The sequence below is a fragment of the Polypterus senegalus genome, chromosome 1 (assembly GCF_016835505.1).
Source record: "Polypterus senegalus isolate Bchr_013 chromosome 1, ASM1683550v1, whole genome shotgun sequence".
NCBI classification, from domain to species: Eukaryota; Metazoa; Chordata; class Cladistia; order Polypteriformes; family Polypteridae; genus Polypterus; species Polypterus senegalus.
In genome coordinates this window covers 299,884,216-299,903,272 of record NC_053154.1, presented here as the reverse complement: position 1 = coordinate 299,903,272, position 19,057 = coordinate 299,884,216, and the positions used below count along the sequence as shown (strand labels likewise).

Genomic DNA, 19,057 nt, shown 5'->3' with positions numbered 1-19,057 from the left:
AACTTTTTAAAATGTACCCTAATTAATATTTTTAATTAAGTATTTCTTCTAATTATTCTGATCTTAGGTATAGATGAGAGTTTGCTTTCCTGTTTTTATTTTTGTGAATAAATATGAAACTCACCATCTTTACAAGGACTTTGTCATTGAAATTTTCCATCTCAGCCTGAGAAACAAGAAGTCCAGAATCAAGCAGGTAGAAACTGGATGAATTTCGTAAGTATATTTTTCTTAGCTGATCCAGAAAATGATGCCCTTGTTCTCTAGTAAGCCGTCCATATTCTTCTTCCACTGAATGTTTAATAAAAGACTGTGTGCAGACACTTCGGGCTCCCCAAACTCCACGTTTGGTAGGCCAATCTGTTTTCTCAAGATAGCTATATGAAAATGGTTCGGCATTCTGGTTCTCTGACTCTGAAGCTGTCTCTTCCTCACCAATCATGGTCACTTCCTTTGACACCTCCACGGTTGTATCTCCTGAACCTTCAAAGACTGTTTCATTTGCTTCCTCTGCAGTTGCCTGTTTTGACCATTCCAAAGTCACCTCTTTTGACACCTCCACGGTTGTCTCTTCGGAACCCACAAAGGCTGTTTCTTTTGATTTCTCTACATTTGGCTCTTCTGACCAGTCCAAAGTCACCTCTTTTGACACCTCCACGGTTGTCTCCTCAGAAGCTACGACGGCCGTTTCTTTTGATTCCTTTATAGTCTCTTCTTTTGACCCTTCCACAGTTGTCTCTTTGGACTCCTCTAAGACTGTTTCTTTCAATTCTTCCGCAGTCAGCCATTGTGACTTCTCCAAAGTCAACTGTTTTGACACCTCCACGGTTGTCATTTCATACTCCTCTATGGCTAATTCTTTTGTTCCCTTCAGGAGGACTCCTATAGACTCTTCTGCTGGCTGTCCCAAGATTGCCTTTTTAAGTTCAACATATGAACAAGCACCTCCAGTTTCGCCAACCAGACTAAGACACAGAGTATCCATGGACTTCATCTTAGAAAGCTCATCTTCTTGAGCTCCATCATTCAGATGCTGAGACACAGATTTTTCATCACTGTTTTGCCATAATTCAAAAGAGGTGTTACATTTTCCTTGGCATGTGGTCTCCGACTGTGAGGTATAAACATGGTGGCCTGAAAAATCCCCACCTTCAGTAGGTGGATCACAGATACAATGAACATTAAAACAGTCATCTGACTGAACTTCTTTCTCTGCTTCAACATAGATTATTGACTTGAAAGAATTTGGGTACTTTTGTTCCATAAGATCAGAACTTGATACGATGCCACATTCATTGGCATGACCTTCTCCTTTCTGCCTTGATGTGTACTGATTTCTTAGATTTTCAACTGGCAACTCACAAGCTAAAATGTCCAAAACTGATTCATGAGGCTGGTGACAGTCTTCCTTTTTCTCCTCAAAGTTCTTGACCATATTAACTGCAGGCAGTAAATTAAATTGTGCTTGTTGCCCTTCTTTTAGAAGACACTGTCTAGCTCCATTACCCAGATGCCAAATTTTAGTGGTGGCACTGTCTGCAACCATACTTGACTTAAGAATCTCAAGGGAAGTAGAACACTTATCACCAGAGATTTTTTGAGTAGGCTTCAAAGTCAAAGAGTCAACTGATCCATGCTCCGTGTGAAGATCCTGCTCTTCAAAATGCTTGCTTTCTTTGATGCAGACTCTGCTGGCATAAGGGTGACTTTGAGAGCAACCAGATGGTAAGAGAGCAGCTGTACTGTCCCTGTCACTCTCCATCATTATAGGGCATTTGAGAACATCTTGGATGTGATGAATTTGTTCTCCAGCTGCAAGTGAAATTGTGCCATCTTTCTTTGTAACATCTTCAAAACTGAAAAACACAATTCCCACTGGTTATCAGCTAGACAATACTTTATTTCTAGAGCATCTTTAGCCATTGACTCAGCCCACCTATGTATGCCGTGGTGCAGCCCACACCCATCTCTCTGAATAATGTCTCCTCCTTTCAGGTCAGTCTTCACCCTACTCACTTATAACAGGCACATTTACATAGGGCCAGAATTAATTTAGGGACACTATACATGAATGTAACCTGGATACTTTGTATATATAGCTCTGGGTGTTTAACCTATGTTTTATTTGTATTTTGTTAAGCACTATGGGTATTTGGATTTTATGGTCGATGCTGGTGCTAGAACAAGTGAATTTCCTTTCAAGGATCAACAGAGTACTATCAGTTTTATTTGTATATAGTGCCTTATCTGCCATGCATAGTGCCTATAATAAGGTATTCACCCCTTTGACTTTTTTACATTTTATTATGAACACTTTTTATGAGCGCTGTATATCTACAATGCCTTGCAATAATATCTTGACCATTGACCAATTCCCTAATTTTACTGAATACAAATCCTGAATTCTTCTTTTGTTCTGTGTAATTTGAATATTTATGGAAGAAGTTGGAAGTTATTTTCATTTTGCAGCCAATTGTGGAAGTGTCTAGTGATTACATTTTCTAGAAGATGTATTTTACATACTCGTCATTAGGATTTACATTTAACGAAGTTATTCAGGACCTTAATACTTACCCAATATGATCATCTTTGGCTTCTTCATTCTGGATACATTGAAAGTGTGCTGAATCTTAAAATTAATATAAAAAAGATTACTTGTTATTTTAAATGTAACAATATGATTTCATTTGTATTTAAATAAAACAAATCTGATTCTTACAATATTTGCATTAACTCCATTGAATTTTTCACAGTTTAATGTGCTTAGTTTCACTAAATACGTTTATCAAATGTTTCTAGGTCAAGTTGTATGTAGCAGTTAGGATGTGTAACTAAACAGTTCGTAAAAATCTAAGTTAATAACCTATTAACAGAACATCGAAGTTAACCTTAGGTTGTGCCCATGTATTAATATGTCATTACAACCATACACCACCGCCATTGAGAATTTAACATTGACCAGCATTTAAACTGTTGTAACATTAAGGCTGATCACCAAACTCCTGAACTAGGAACTCAGTGCCACACTCTGTAACTGGATTTTGGATTTGCCACCCAACAGATCTCAGTATGTGTGGATAGGCTGCATTAGGTCCTCCACACTGGCACTCAGCACAGGCACTCCACAGGTTAGTGAGCTGATCCCCCTGACTGTCTGGCTTCAACTCCATCATTAAATTCACTGATGATGCCAACATCATAAGTCAAATCACCAACAAAGATGAAAAAGCTTACTTAGAAAGTAATGCCAGGGCAACAATCTCACCCTTAATTTCAGCAAAGCCCACGACCTAATCATAGATGTCAGGAAGAGGAAAGAAGACTATATTACTGTCTACATCAGACATAAGGCTGTTGATAGGGTAAGCAGATTTAATAAATGAACTGAAGTGGGCACAACACATTATGAGTATCGTCAAGAAGGCTTACCAGTCCTCTCCTTCCTCAGATGTCTAAAGAAAGTTCTGATTTTACTGTTTGTTCTTACTCGCTTTTACAGGTACACAGTGGTATCCAATTTCACTGGCTGCATTACCCCTAGTACCCACCACCTTCTAGGATGGTGAAGGTAGCACAGAATATTATCAGCACCCAACACAACACATATTGCCTTAGAAATGCATTATTATTGTTATTAAAGTTGTTATTGCACCAATAGATTCAGAGATACAAATTCTTGAAAAATAAATACTGTACTTTATATAAATGCAGGCAGGAGGTGGTGGTGTAATGGTGTGGGGGAATGTTTTCTTGGCATATGTGGGCCCCTTAATACCAAACAATCATTGCTTGAAAGTCACAAACTAACTGAGTATTGTTACTGACCATGTTCATCTCTTCATGGCAGTTTACCCATCTTGTAATACCTACTTCTTGCATGATAAAGCATGAGGTCACAAAGCAAAAATCACCTCAAACTTGTTTCATGAACATGCCAATTTGTTTAGTGTTCTTTAGTGGCCTTCCCAACAACCAGATCTAAATCAAGTAAGACACCTTTGGGATGTGAAGATTTGCAACAAGAATGTGCAGCTGACAAAAGTCTGCAGAAATTCTGTGATGTAATCATGTGAACACGAACCAGAATCTGAAAGGAATGTTGCCAACATCTTATGGAATCCATACCACGAAAAAACTGAGGCCATTTTAGTGTTCCTAATAATCTGCTCAGTGAACGTATTTTGCACTCCATGTAAGCTTGTTGTGTGTGTGACTTATTTTGTTATTGTACAGTATAATTGCCAATGTTTTAAGAAGATACGCAAGTAAAAATAAAATTTTACTACCTACACTTTGTATTACCGTGTATACATATGCTAATAAACATGAAGTTGAGCATCCATCCATCCCGCTATATCCTAACTACTGTCACGGGGGTCTGCTGTAGCCAACCTCAGCCAACACAGGGCACAAGGCAGGAACAAATCCCGGGCAGGGTGCCAGCCCACCACAGGATACACACACACACCAAGCACACACTAGGGACAATTTAGGATTGCCAGTGCACCTAACCTGCATGTCTTTGGACTGTGGGAGGAAACCCACGCAGACAGGGGGAGAACATGCAAACTCAGCACAGGGAGGAACCGGGAAGTGAACCCAGGTCTCCTTACTGCAAGGCAGCAGCCCTACCACTGTGCCACCGTGCCCCCTGAAGTTGAGCATGCTACAGTAAAATAACTTGTCAAGCAATAATTATGGGTGCCCTACCACCAAAAATATCCTCAACCATTGTGGCAATTTCTTTTAAAGTCTTTTAAATCTCCCACCATTTTCTACTGTACAACTGTACTGCACCTACCTGGTGGGCCTTTATCTTCAGCTGGGATGGTCTTTGAGGATAGGCAACTAAAATCACTTTTGGAGTCCTCCATGCTCTTGCTTCTTAGATGACTATGTACTACAATTGAAAAAAAAATTAACAAGATTTAAGTTTGATGACAAAATGTTACTAATGGAAGCACATTTCACATAATGAGAAGTGTGTAAAAAGTCCAGCTGGCAAAATATTACCAGTTGCAAAGATGTTAAGAAGATAGCAAAGAACATAGGATAGTCATAGAGAAAAGAAAGAAACTCACACTAGCAGACAGATTTACTCTGTGTCCCAATGTTTAAAGAATAGGCCCACCAAGAAACATAGGTTCAGTTCATTTCATTACAGGATGTTCCCTAGAGAACTCTGAATAAACACTTGAGGACTAGAGAGGTTGTAGCACTGTGGGAAAAGGTATGAAATACACCCATAGGGCATGCAAAAGGTACCTCTCTCTCTCTCTCTCTCTCTGCAAAATACATTATATAAAACAATATTCCTTATTATCAAAAGATAGACAACTTATACATAAAATCAAAACTAATATACTGTACAATAAAAGCATATTAACAGAACATCAAGATCATATCATTGACAGTAATATATATGTCTGGTATTAAAAAAATATTTGGAAGAGACGATACGTGATCTTCTCAGAAGACAATTTGATGTCCCGTAAGACAAGGCAGTGAGACAAAAGGACAGCTGCTGTACGGGCTTTTTTAATTGATCAACACGCAGCGTGACAAGCAGAACACGCAGCTTGGCAACAGCAGCAGAAAGACAGCAGCTGATCAGACCGCATCTCCTCAGCGTGCATTCAGCCCTCCTTGACAACACGAGCGGCAGAGACCGGGTGGGGTAGGGGGGCAAGCAAAGCCCCTTAGTGTGTGTGTGTGTATATATATATATATATATATACTCTCAGCAAAAAAAAGAAACGTCCTCTGACTTTCAACTGTTTATACTTTCAGTAAACTTAATGTGTAAATATTTGTATGAACACTAAAAGATTCAACACCATAAGACATAAACTAAAATGTTTCACAATGTGTCCCTGAATGAAGGGAGGCTCAAAATCAAAAGTACCAGTCAGTATCTGGTGTGGCCACCAGCTGCCTGAAGTACTGCAGTGCATCTCCTCCTCATGGACTGGACCAGATTTGTCAGTTCTTGCTGTGAGATGTTACCCCACTCTTCCACCAAGGCACCTGCAAGTTTCTGGACATTTCTGGGGGGAATGGCCCTAGCCATCGATCCAAATCGATCCCGCTCCAGGGTACAGGCCTCGGTGTAACGCTCATTCCTTCGACGATAAACACGAATCCGTCCATCACCCCTGGTGAGACAAAACCGTGACTCATCAGTGAAGAGCACTTTTTGCCACTCCTGTCTGGTCCAGCGAAGGTGGGTTTGTGCCCATAGGCGCGTTGTTGCTGGTGATGTCTGGTAAGGACCTGCCTTACAACAGGCCTACAAGCCCTCAGTCCAGCCTCTCTCAGCCTATTGCAGACAGTCTGAGCACTGATGGAGGGATTGTGTGTTCCTGGTGTGACTCGGGCAGTTGTTGTGGCCATCCTGTACCTGTCACGCAGGTGTGATATTCGGATGTACCGATTCTGTGCAGGTGTTGTTACACGTGGTCTTCCACTGCGAGGATGATCAGCTGTCCTTCCTGTCTCCCTGTAGCGCTGTCTTAGGCGTCTCACAGTGCGGACATGGCAATTTATTGCCCTAGCCACATCAGCAGTCCTCATGCCTCCCTGCAGCATGCCTAATGCACGTTCACGCAGATGAGCAGGGACCCTGGGCATCTTTCTTTGGGTGTTTTTCACAGTCGGTAGACTCTCTTTAGTGTCCTGCGTTTTTAGAACTGTGACCTTAAATGCCTACTTTCTGTAAGCTGTTAAGGTCTTAACGACCATTCCACAGGTGCATGTTAATTAATTGATTATGGTTAATTGAACATGCATGGAAAACATTGTTTAAACCCTTTACAATGAAGATCTGTAAAGTTACATTATTGTTGAAATACACAGTCCTGAAAAAGGGACGTTTCTTTTTTTGCGGAGTATATATATACACATACATACATACATACATACACACACACATATATACTGCTCAAAAGAATTAAAGGAACACTTTTTAATTAGAGTATAGCATAAAGTCAATGAAACTTATGGGATATTAATCTGGTCAGTTAAGTAGCAGAGGGGGTTGTTAATCAGTTTCAGCTGCTGTGGTGTTAATGAAATTAACAACAGATGCACTAGAGGGGCAACAATGAGATGACCCCCAAAACAGGAATGGTTTAACAGGTGGAGGCCACTGACATTTTTCCCTCCTCATCTTTTCTGACTGTTTCTTCACTAGTTTTGCATTTGGCTACAGTCAGTTCCCTACTGGTAGCACAAGATGATACCTGGACCGTACAGAGGTTGCACAGGTAGTCCAACTTCTCCAGGATGGCACATCAATACGCGTCATTGCCAGAAGGTTTGCTGTGTCTCCCTGCACAGTCTCAAGGGCACGGAGGAGATTCTAGGAGACAAGTAGTTACTCTAGGAAAGCTGGAGAGGGCCATAGAAGGTCCATAACCCATCAGCAGGACCAGTATCTGCTCCTTTGGGCAAGGAGGAACAGGATGAGCACTGCCAGAGCCCTACAAAATGACCTCCAGCAGGCCACTGGTGTGAATGTCTCTAACCAAACAATCAGAAACAGACTTCATGAGGGTTGCCTGAGGACCCAAATGTCTACTGCGCCCTGTGCTCACTGCACAGCACCGGGGAGCTCAATTGAAATTTGCCATAGAATACCAGAATTGGCAGGTCCACCACTGGCGTCCTGTGCTTTTCACAGATGAGAGCAGGTTCACCCTGAATATATGTGAAAGACGTGAAAGGGTCAGGAGAAGCCGTGGAGAATATTATGCTGCCTGTAACATCGCTTTAGCATGACTGGTTTGGTGGTGGGTCAGTGATGATCTTGGAGGCATATCCATGGAGCGACTCACAGACCTCTACAGGCTAGACAACAGCATCTTGACTGCCATTAGGTATCAGGATGAAATCCTTGGACCCATTGTCAGACCCTACGCTGGTGCAGTAGGTCCTGGTTTCCTCCTAATGCACGACAATGCCCGGCCTCATGTGGCAAGAGTATGCAGGCAGTACCTGGAGGATGAAGGAATTGAAACAATTGAATGGCCTTCACGATCCCCTGACTTAAACCCAATAGAACATCTGTGGGACATTATGTTTCGGTCCATTAGGCGCCGCCAGGTTGCTCCTCAGACTGTACAACAGCTCAGGGATGCCCTCATACAGATCTGGGAGGAAATGCCACAAGACACCATCCGTCGTCTCATTAGGAGCATGCCCCGACGTTGTCAAGCATGCATACAAGCTCGTGGGGGCCACACAAGATACTGAAAAGCATTTTGAGTAGCAGAAATTAAGTTTTTGAAAAATGGACTAGCCTGCCACATCTTCATTTCACTCTGATTTTAGGGTGTCTACACAATTGAGCCCTCTGTAGGCAGAAAACTTTTATTTCCATTAAAAGACTTGGCATCCTTTTGTTCCTAAGACATTGCCCTGTCGTTATTTGTATAGATATCCAACTTCATATTGAGATCTGATGTATCTAATGTGTTTCTTTAAAGTGTTCCTTTAATTTTTGTGAGCAGTGTAGAAAAAAAGAAGAAAAAAAAATATATATATATATATTGTCGCAGTAGGGGGCAGTAGTGCTCCCTTGAACCCTCAGGTACCACGCCAAACACCTGGTAAAATTGCCACAATGATTATATTTATTATAATAATGTGCACCAAGCACCCTCCACTCCACACTATTCATAAATCAATAACAATAATAAATCAATAATAATCCTCCACTCCCAGACGCGTTGCCCTCCTACCACCCAGCTCAGCTCGTTGTCTGGGAGTTCCCAGAGTCCTTTTATTCCCCCTGACCCGGAAGTCTTTCTGCCCAACAGTTCCACAAGTCTTTATTCCTTCTGGGTCAGGGTAAACAGTACTTTTCTTCACTACGGAAGCCCGTCGCTCTTCCTGTGACGAACTTCCGGGTCATGGTGCCCAATGAGTCCATTGGCCTCCCGACAGCGACTCCCAGTGGCCCCCAAGGTATCCAGCAGGGCTGTGTATAAAACTACATAGTCCATGAGGCCCTGCTGGAATTCGGGCCCGTATATGCTCTCGGGAGAGCTCCTCCAAGCGGCCAGGGGGTGAGGACCGGAGTAAAATGCCGGCAATCCACCACTATATATATATATTTTCTTTGGGGTGCGAGCAACTGTTGCTGGGGGTGCCAGAATCCATGAAGGAAGAAAAATGAAAAACATTATTTGTACAAAATCTTTATTTATCCATTCCTAAATAATTAAATGGGCAGGCTATTTCATATCAGTGCAATACGCTGCTTGTTAAAACGGATGACTCCCGCTCTTACGTGCTAGTCTGCCTGGATATTATGAACTATCGTATCTGTTCAAGTTCTATTTAAATTTTAAATAGAAGGATTTTTTACTTAGTCGACAGAATATTATTCGTGAATAAATCAACTCAAACCTTAAACAACTTATAATATTTTGCTCTCCATAAAAATATATCCTGTCTAAATTATACAAGTTAGAAATAAAGTAAACGTTAAAAGAACAAACATTCAAATTTCTTTAATCTTATGTAATTTTATATAAAAAATAAATTTACATTTTAAATATCCCAAAGGATTTTGCTCTCCATAAAAATATATCCTGTCAAAATTATACAAATTCAAATATGAACATGGTGCATAACAAAACCTGGAAATATAAATAAAATGTGTTCTTTTCAGCAATAACAAATCAAATCATTCAGTTGTCTTTGCTTATATGTCATTTTATCAGAGCTGGACGCGTGGCATCTTTTTTTGGCAACAAGTTCGTTTCTGTTTGGTGTGAGGTTCTGTGTTGTGGAGATTCTCAGGATGGACTGCAGGTGCTCATCAGTGAGGAGACTCCTGTGTGCTGTTTTGTTAGTCTTCATGACTGAGAAGAGCTTCTCACACAGATATGTGCTACCAAACATGCACAAGGTTCGAGCCGCATGTAGACGGAGCTGGAGCATTTGTGCGGAATGGAGTGAATAAACTGTGCGGGCCGTGCAGTATCGTACTTTGCCTTCAGTGTGCCATTGGCACACTGCAGCTCAATCACCTCCATCTGAATTTGCACAGGTGCAGTTTCCACATCAACGGCAAATGGGTTGCGAAACAACTCAAAATTCTTTTTTTGTTCTTCAAAGTCACCAAAGCGCCGTGCGAACTCAGTGCGCAGTGCGCTCAGTTTATCAACAAAGTGCGTATTTGGGAACACCGTTGTGCCGACTTGGTTCAACATTACTTGGCAACAGGGAAAGTGGGGCAAGTTGCACTGGTGCATTTGTGTCTCCCATAAAAGTAGCTTCACTTGAAATCACTTTGTGATTTTGCACGGTAAAAACGTTTGCTGAAGTGTCAGATTCTTCTTTAACTCTTCTGCTTTCTGTATCTTCTGCATTGCATTCAGGTCTTTCAGGTTATCTTGATGTTTTGTCTCATAGTGCCGTCTTAGATTAAATTCTGTAATTACAGCCACATTAGCTCCACAAATGAGACACACGGGTTTACCGGCAATGTCAGTAAACATATACTCAGCCTCCCATCGGTTTTTAAAGGCTCTATGTTCAGAATCACCTTTTCTCTTGGCATCGTGTGGCTAGCTTCGCAATAACTTGCAGCATCATAAGCTAGACTTGATTAACGCGTAAGTGTTGCAAGGCAGCTGAAGCGCTGCATTATGGGATCTGTAGTTTATTGTGTTACCAGCGCTTCATATCCCCGGGCCATTAATAACAATAATACAGTATATAAAATGATCTCGCGGCCCTTGAGTTTGACACATATGGACTAAATAGAACTTGAAAAGATATATTTTTCAAATGTGATCGCAATTCAGATTGAGTTGACGCACTACAGTACATCGAGCCCGCGTGCTATTGTGGTTTTGCCTGCGTGCCTCAATAAGTTACCCTCCCCTCGCTCTTACTTTTTTACCGTTCATCTAATGAATACACTGAGTATGGCTTTACCAAAACAATCATTGATCACGAATAAAGTATTCATTATTCATAAAGCTTCAATTGGTGATCTGTCTTTCTGCGTTAACCGCATATTTTTTCATACGTCTCAACCAAGGGGATGCAAGGCTAAAATGAATCGGGAAGCGCGCGTACATACTCCGTGCATCCCTCTCGGGAGTCGAACTTCGGACGTCGGCGCTAGAGGCGAAGCCTCTACTATTGCGCCACGGCGTGTGGTTTGTCTATTTGAGCGTAGCAGTGTAATTCAGTTTTTGTTGAGCACTCTTTGGAACTGTTGCTTTTTGTCTGCGTCAGTTCACGTGAGCCGCTGAATATGGTTTTATATGGCTGTATGACTCTATGGTTTTATCCACAGTGTGGATTTGTATATTAGTCAGGCATCAGGGACGTTCTTAGGCATACGTGAACTATGCATCCTCATAGGGCCCCGATCAGGCCTCGACTTACAATTTTTTTTTTTGGTTGGGCTGTGGGCCTGTGGCCCCTGTCATGCCCCCTGGCACTGCAGCCATCTGTGCCAGCCCCTCACATCATGTGTCACGCATGACCCAAGAGCGACTGAATGGTTTGGCATTAATATCAGTTGAGCAAGATGTTGGCCAAACCCTTGATTATTCAGAGCTGGTAAATAATTTTGCCAGGATGAAAGTGCTGAAAGTAGATTTCTTACTTTAATTAAAGTTTTCAGGAAATTCACTTCAGTGCATCTCTTAGTCTTATTAACAATGGTAATTTATTATCCAAATTGCTATCTTCACCTAAATCCCTAATAATATTGTCACGTCATCGTAACTTTGCCAAATGAACTGTAGCAAACGTCAATTTTAAAAATTCATTTTGGATTCATTCAGAGAGATCCCCATAAAATCATGAAATATCCCTATATTACCGGCCTTTACCAGATCCAGAACAAAATCAATATTTTACCATTCTGCATACACACAAGCGTACATGTAGGCCTACTATTCATCTAAGGCCTTTTCCGGACGTTTTATTAGAACACCTTCCTGAGCTACAGGGGACCCCTCCCCTCCGGGGCCTGCACATCCGGGCCCTACACATTTCTGAACTGCGTAGGGCACCCAAACTGCTAAAAACAGCCCTGCACGCATATACACACACTAAACACACATTCAGCTTTACATATTAGATTATTAAAATGCCATAAATGAATTTTGGGTTAGGAGGCAAGTCTGATAACTCCAGGTACATGACAGAAATCAACCCATCACACGGCCTCCTCTAACACACACACACACACACACACACCTCCCACACTAATTTGCAATCACCAATTATTCTAACCCTCATATCATTGCGGGGCAAAATCCCACACATCCCTGGGAAGAATATGCAAACTCTACACAAGCAGGAACAGGGGACTCACAACCCATAAGGCAGCAGTACTAACCCCTGAAGCAACTGGCCCCCTCAGTGCAACAGCATCATTCACTTTAAAACAATTTGTATACTGGACAATAACCTTGGATAGTAACTTTTAGTAGTGGAGTAGAGTGAAAACAAAATCTCCTTAAAAGTTAGCAAGTGTCAGAATACAACAATAGGAACTATAAATTGTAATTTTAGAACTGGTGTGATCTTATTTCCAGGCTACTATCTGTTGTAAATGTTGAAGTAAAACACTATCATACTGTTCAAGAAAACACACACAGAAGTGAGCAGGAAATACAAACATAAACATGTACTTCCTGGACTGGAAACCGCACGGCTGTGAGGCAACTTTGATATCAGCTGCACTGCCATGACACCTTTTAGGTTTTATTTTTTCTTTTCTCCCAGTGGAGACATTGAACAAACACTGTTGTTGAAACGGCTGCTGCTTCCATACGGAGTCTAAACTGCAACCAGTGAGCCTGGTGCCCCATGCAAGGCTGGTATATATAGGGTGGTCCAGATCTAATTATGTAACTTTTAAAGCAATGCAGGAAAACAATGCAAGACAAAAGAATTGTTCGAAATATCTTGTAATAAACGAAAATGGACTTACATTGAATTAATTCAATGATTTTTCCATGCAATGTCCCACTTGTCCTCCATTCAGTTGTGAATTCTTAATGTAATAAATTTAATAAGTTATAGCGTAATGAAAACTGCATAATTAGATCTGGGCCACCCGATACTTCTCCGATATAAGATTGGCTTCCCTGCAATCCTAAACATGAAATATGTTGGTTCATAAAACGGATGGACGGGAGGATGTGTGTATTTGATGATAATTTCGCAGGAAAAAAGTAATCCCAGATAAGAAACTTGATTTTAAGAAATAACTGCAATCTCTGTGACCTCAGTCGGTGGAATTATCTTCGTATAATTTAGATTGTTCCCCTGTCAATTATGCATTTGCATTACAATAAAGTCGAACAATAAAACTTTAGCAGTATTTTATAATAAAGCGTGGCGTTATATGTGCATGCGTATGGATAATCAAATGCCAGCTTCCCAAATGCTGCATGGCTTCTAGAGGTGCAGTCGTCCGCGGGATCGACGGATTAAACTTTTTTTTTTTTCTTCTTCTTTTCAGAAGTTTGCACGCTTCTTCTTTGTGGCTGTGCACTCGTATGGAAATGATATGTCTAGTTGCGAAAGCACGTCACAATCGTTATCTTGATTTTTATTCACCTTGGTAATGAGAAACGCACCGAGGTTGTTTCCCCTCACTGCAACAAAGTAATCTACGTCCTCCCAGCATTAAAAAAAAGAAATGTTTATGTTGTATTAAGTGAAAGATGCAGAAAGTTAGAAAGCGATTGCACTTACTGATCACACGTTTACTTGCTGCACTTACTTGTTACTTGAGTGAGTGGAAATCCCCTTGATGAGCTCGGGAGGGTTCGGACAGGTTGAACTTATCCCGACTGTCCTGTTGCGCCTACATGAAGCCAACGTCGCATACTTTGTCCTCAAAAAGATTGTTCGCCCTTCCCGACGAACTGCGAAAACAGTATAACATATCGTCCATGCCCTCTGCTGCCAGTGTTTCTTTCTCCGTCGCTTGGCGATTTACGGGAAATGCTGTGTTGTTGCGGCTCAATGACGTCACGTGTTTCGCGCCCCCATCGCAGGAGCAGCTTTACGTCGCTGTATTTAACAAACTCGCCTGCTGTAAATCGAGAACACACAATCCGTGCTGAACCCCGAGCGCAAGTCGAGCTCAGACGTCCCAAGGTTTGTCTTTCCGACAGTACTGCGCGTATTGCCTGTTAGTTCGTCTTCTGTACACTGACTCGAGCTCACCTTTTATTTATCTCGCTTGTAGAAATCACGTGAGTAGAAAGAGCCCTGCCCGTCATTTAACCATGTAAAAGACCACTCCGCTGCTGAGACTGGTGCATCAGATATTCCCAAGATTCTGTGGTTCAAGATTGGATTTGCCACAGTGCCGAGGAGACAGACGTATGCCGCACTTGTCCGTTAATAAACATATGCATGGGCTGAAGCGGATAAAACTCTTCTGCAGCATGAAGTTCTTCTATTTCGAATTGCAGTTAAACTTTAGAAAATAAGTCTTTCCCGAAGTTGTCGTGTAGATAGGGTGGTGGACAAAATAACGGAAACACCCACGAGAAAGGCGTTTGTCTTTGGTGTGTCATATGGTTAATTGACAAATAACAGTAGTGGTTGTGTAAGCTACAAACGTTTCGCAATTAGCACTATTTATATGTATGTGAGTTTCAAAGCCAACTAACTGAGTTCCAAAAGTCCAAATAGTAGGGGCACAGTTGGCAGTGCTGGTGCCAGGTTATTTTGTGCCCTAGGCCAACCTTATTAGTGTGCCAACCAACTGTTCGGTAGCTAAGCCATGCTGTTAGGTTTTTCCCCCACTTATTATCTCCACCATATACGAATGCCTAATTCACCTTAATGGTTGCACCAACCTGGTTGCAGGTGTATGTCTCGGTTACAAAAACTGCAAAATTATTAAATCTGTAAAGTGAATCAGTCTTAAAATAATGATAGTGCATATGCCAAACATGGTAAAAACTGCATTGTTAAATTGAAATCATAGTCACAAGTCAAAGGTCAGACAGGGACAGACAGACACTTCACAGGATAGTTGGTAAAAGCCACAAACGTACAGCTTCAGAAATTACCAGAAAATTCAATCAGTGCCTCTGTGACCCATTGTCAACAAAAACTGGTAAGACGGTACATTGTGAGATTCACAAAGCTAGAGTTTATGACAGGGCTGGATTTTGGAAACCATCAATACTCTAAAAGCCAAAACACAAAGACATGTATACGTATGGTATAAAGAGCATGCAACCTGGACCGAGCGATGGAAAAAAGTAATATGGTCTGATGAGTCGACTTTTACCCAGATTCCTAGATCAGAATTGGTTTATACTGGTAGAAAGCCCAAGGAAGACTTCAACCTACAATGTCTGTTGCCATCAGGGCTGGCTCTAGCATTTTTGCTGCTCTAGGCAAAATTGTAAATAGCACCCTGCCAACCCCTTTGCTTTTAGTAGAATCCTCACTGCCAGACCTGTACAGGGAAACCTGGAGACATGAAAGAGATGCCAGTACAGGGGAGAGCAAAATATGGAGGTTGTTGAATACAAAACAACGAATTTACAATTTGGGAATGTGGAGGGTATGTTGGATTTGTTATCACAGCATCTGTTTATATGTAAGAATGGTTCTGTATTAGAAGGGTTTGTTTATTTGTTTATTTGCATTTAACGTTTCCCTAAAGAAAAAAAAAACGTTTGTATCACATGATCAAAATTTCATTACAAATACAGAATAATCATATAGTCGCTATTTAAACTGCCAGCCTAACAGGTTGCTTATGATGATGGTGATAATATAGTTTTAGCTTTATAAACATATTTTTATTTCAGTCACTGAAATAAATGGACAAGCTTCCTATATTCACAAGAATTCAATGAAATTGAAGTATAATTATTATCTTTAAACATTTACCCATGATTCCTATTTACTGTAGCCTTCTTCATTAGCTCCCAGCACCCTACCACTGCCACCTTCTTCCACTGACCAGTTTCCCCACACCATCACCACACCTTCAATTGTATTGATGAGCCCAGCTTCATGAAAGGGATATTTGCCATGCTCAGGTACATATCTGTTTTTTTTAATTGGATGTATTTGGGAGAGGGCAATTTTAAACCTTTATATTTTAGGATATAATAGAGGGTTATTGGCAAGAAGAATAGGCATTGTGGATGGGTTACTTTAAATGGATTATATCTTGAATATGTGTCTGTTGGGTATAGAAAAATGCATGTGGCATAACTGTGCGAAGTGCACTCGTGCATCCTACACCTCTAGGGGTGTAATATCTCTGTTAACCCTAATCTGACCATCAGTATGTGTTATCCATAACATAAGATCAAGTAAAGAGACAATTTAGGAAGCTACACACAGGAAAGGCTGTGGTACCAAATGGAACCAATTATGAAGGCCTATGCTTCCCAACTTTGTGATATCCTTTGTCCCCAAAGCTGCAGAAAGTGCCGCTGCTGTGGAAAACCTCTTGCACTGTTTCTGTTCCAAAGAAAGTTGTAACCTTCACTGATGCCTTGTAAGTGTTACTAAGACCAAACAAAGCCTTTGTTAAGCTCTTGGTGCATAAAAGTATATGAGTAATAGATATATGTTTGCATCACCTAAACTAAAGTGTTACCTGCCATTTTAAATTGGCCCCATGTGGGTGTGCGCATGAGAAGGCCCCCTGAAGGACTGAAGGCCTGTGCACACTGGTCCATGACTTGTGTCTAATTGAGCTGCCACCCACAGCCTAAACTGGATTAAGCAGATCTGGCTAATTAATAGAATAAGTAAAGAGAAGTCACAGAAAGGAGAATGGCTGCTTTAATACTGCTCTTATTATGAACTCTGGATTTATGTGCCTTACAGTATCAAGAAAGCACAGAGAACATATGACCTCCACTTGAGCTACATTTCAACCAAAGCAGTCCATTCATAGCTCAGCAGCTCCTCACTGTCTGGAGTGAGTCTGTTTTTATATAGTGCCTTTCCATGCTGAACACCAGGCCAAGGCACTATATGCTTGTACATCATTTATATCTATCTTTCTTATAATGGAGAGATGGTAGGAAAGTCATTTACTCAGGATCACAACTAAGTGGTTTACATTTGTAGTGGGCTGCCAAGTCAGGACTAGAATGGCAGGCAAGGGGGTATGGGGGATTTACAGAAGAGGAGCAATAAAGGGATGTTTGACTGGAATAACATTTATTGGTGGAAAGTGGACCAGCCATTCACCTAATAAACAGAGTGACTATCGTAGTTTACAAAGACTGATAAGAACATAGGATTTAATGGTCCTATAAAAAATAGTCACTTCATGTATGTTTTCACATTCAATATTGTATCACTATGGGTTTAGTTTGTTTTTTTGTGATATGGATCAAACTATAAATATAAAACACACAATAATCAGTCACAAGTTTTCATCCCCCTTCAAGTCAGTATCTGTAGATGTAACTTTAACAGCCATGACAGCCGTGAGTCTGTGTGCACAGGTCTTCGTCTACCATTTTTATACATTTGAACTCAATTTCTTTGTCATTCTTCTTTGAAAAACGTTTCACCTGTGACTACAGACCACATCATGAAGACCTTTGAGAGGCTCATCCTGAACGGCATGGGTCTTCTTGTCACAGACCACCTGGACCCACTGCAGTTTGCCTATCAGATAACGTTTGGAGTGGAGGATGCAATTGTATATCTGCTCCACAACGCTTATTCTCTTCTGGACAAAGCTGGCAGTACTGTGAGGATTCAGATTTTTGATTTCTCCAGTGTTTTCAATACCATCCTCCCATGTGAGACACAAGATAGGAATCTAATGGAGAACTTTGTTCCTTAGTGCAAGGAGAATTATCTGCATCTTAACATCAGCAAAACCAAGAAACTGCTTATTGACTTTCACAGCAACAAAGAGCGGTCACTATTGAGGATGTGGATGTTGAGGCGCTGCGTGCCTGCAGAGTACTTGAGGACCAACATTAATGACAGTTTGTACTGGTCTTGGAACACAGCGGAACTACATAATAAAGGGCAGAGCAGACTCTTTTTCCTTAGGAGACTGTTTTCCTTTAATGTTGGAAGTGACAGACTTCACATTTTCTACAATACTATGATGGCCAGTGCGATGTTCTTTGCTGTGGTGTACTGGGCCAGTAGCATCACTTCATTAAAGGCCATCGAATCTACAAGCTACTTAAAAGGACAGGATCAGTTAGTTGTTCTGGTGTGTGTTCAGACCATAGTGTGTGTATATTGAATCGTGGGTCTCTAATGAAAACGCCATTAACAGACACTTAGACTTGAACCCAGCATAGGCAGGCTTAAAGAGAAGAACATCTAAATAATAAAAAAGACTTTATGAGCAACACCTTCTGAGGCCCACCTCATTAATACACCCCAACTCCTCATTTTCTATATATTGCCTTTGGCAGGTTGTCAAAAGCTTAGGAATAAAAAACTATTTTAAGATACGTTTGTCATTTTCTTCCTTTGTGGATCTCTAGCTACAAATATGCAAACCATATCACAGAACTTCGCTTTCATATATATATATATATATATAAATAGTCTGTATTTATCTATTTATTTATTTAAAGAGCCACTGGGGACAAATAGAGTTCTATCTATCTATCTATCTATCTATCTATCTATCTATCTATCTATCTATCTATCTATCTATCTATCTATCTGTCTACAGTCATGGCCGAAATTATCGGCACCCCTGGAATTTTCCCAGAAAATTGTTGCAATTCCAAATGTTTTGGTATACACGTGTTTTTTTCCTTTATGTGCATTGGAACAACACAAAAAAACAGAAAAGAAGCCAAATCTGACATCATGTCACACAGAACTCCAAAAATGGTCCGGACAAAATTATTGGCACCTTTTCAAAATTGTGGGTAAATCGTTTTATTTCAAGCATATGATGCTCGTTTGAACTCACCTGTGGCAAGAAACAGGTGCTGGCAATATAGCAATCACACCTGAAGCCAGTTAAAATGGAAAAAAGTTGACTCAGCCTTTCTGTTGTGTGTCTGAGTGTGCCACACTAAGCATG

The 19,057-nt window shown here is 41.0% G+C and overlaps 1 protein-coding gene across 1 annotated transcript in view; it reads right to left on the bottom strand.

The window, feature by feature from the left end:
• The window catches only part of LOC120514500, a 39,878-nt gene extending 25,376 nt beyond the window's left edge, over positions 1 to 14,502 (bottom strand). The window contains exons 1-4 of the mRNA XM_039734909.1: positions 13,769 to 14,502; positions 4,802 to 4,900; positions 2,575 to 2,629; positions 125 to 1,856 (exon numbers count right to left, since the gene is read on the bottom strand). Coding sequence (XP_039590843.1) covers positions 125 to 1,856; positions 2,575 to 2,629; positions 4,802 to 4,874 — 1,860 coding nt within the window. The 5' untranslated portion in view covers positions 4,875 to 4,900; positions 13,769 to 14,502. The remainder of the gene's footprint in view (positions 1 to 124; positions 1,857 to 2,574; positions 2,630 to 4,801; positions 4,901 to 13,768) is intronic.
• Positions 14,503 to 19,057: the final 4,555 nt, after the last annotated feature.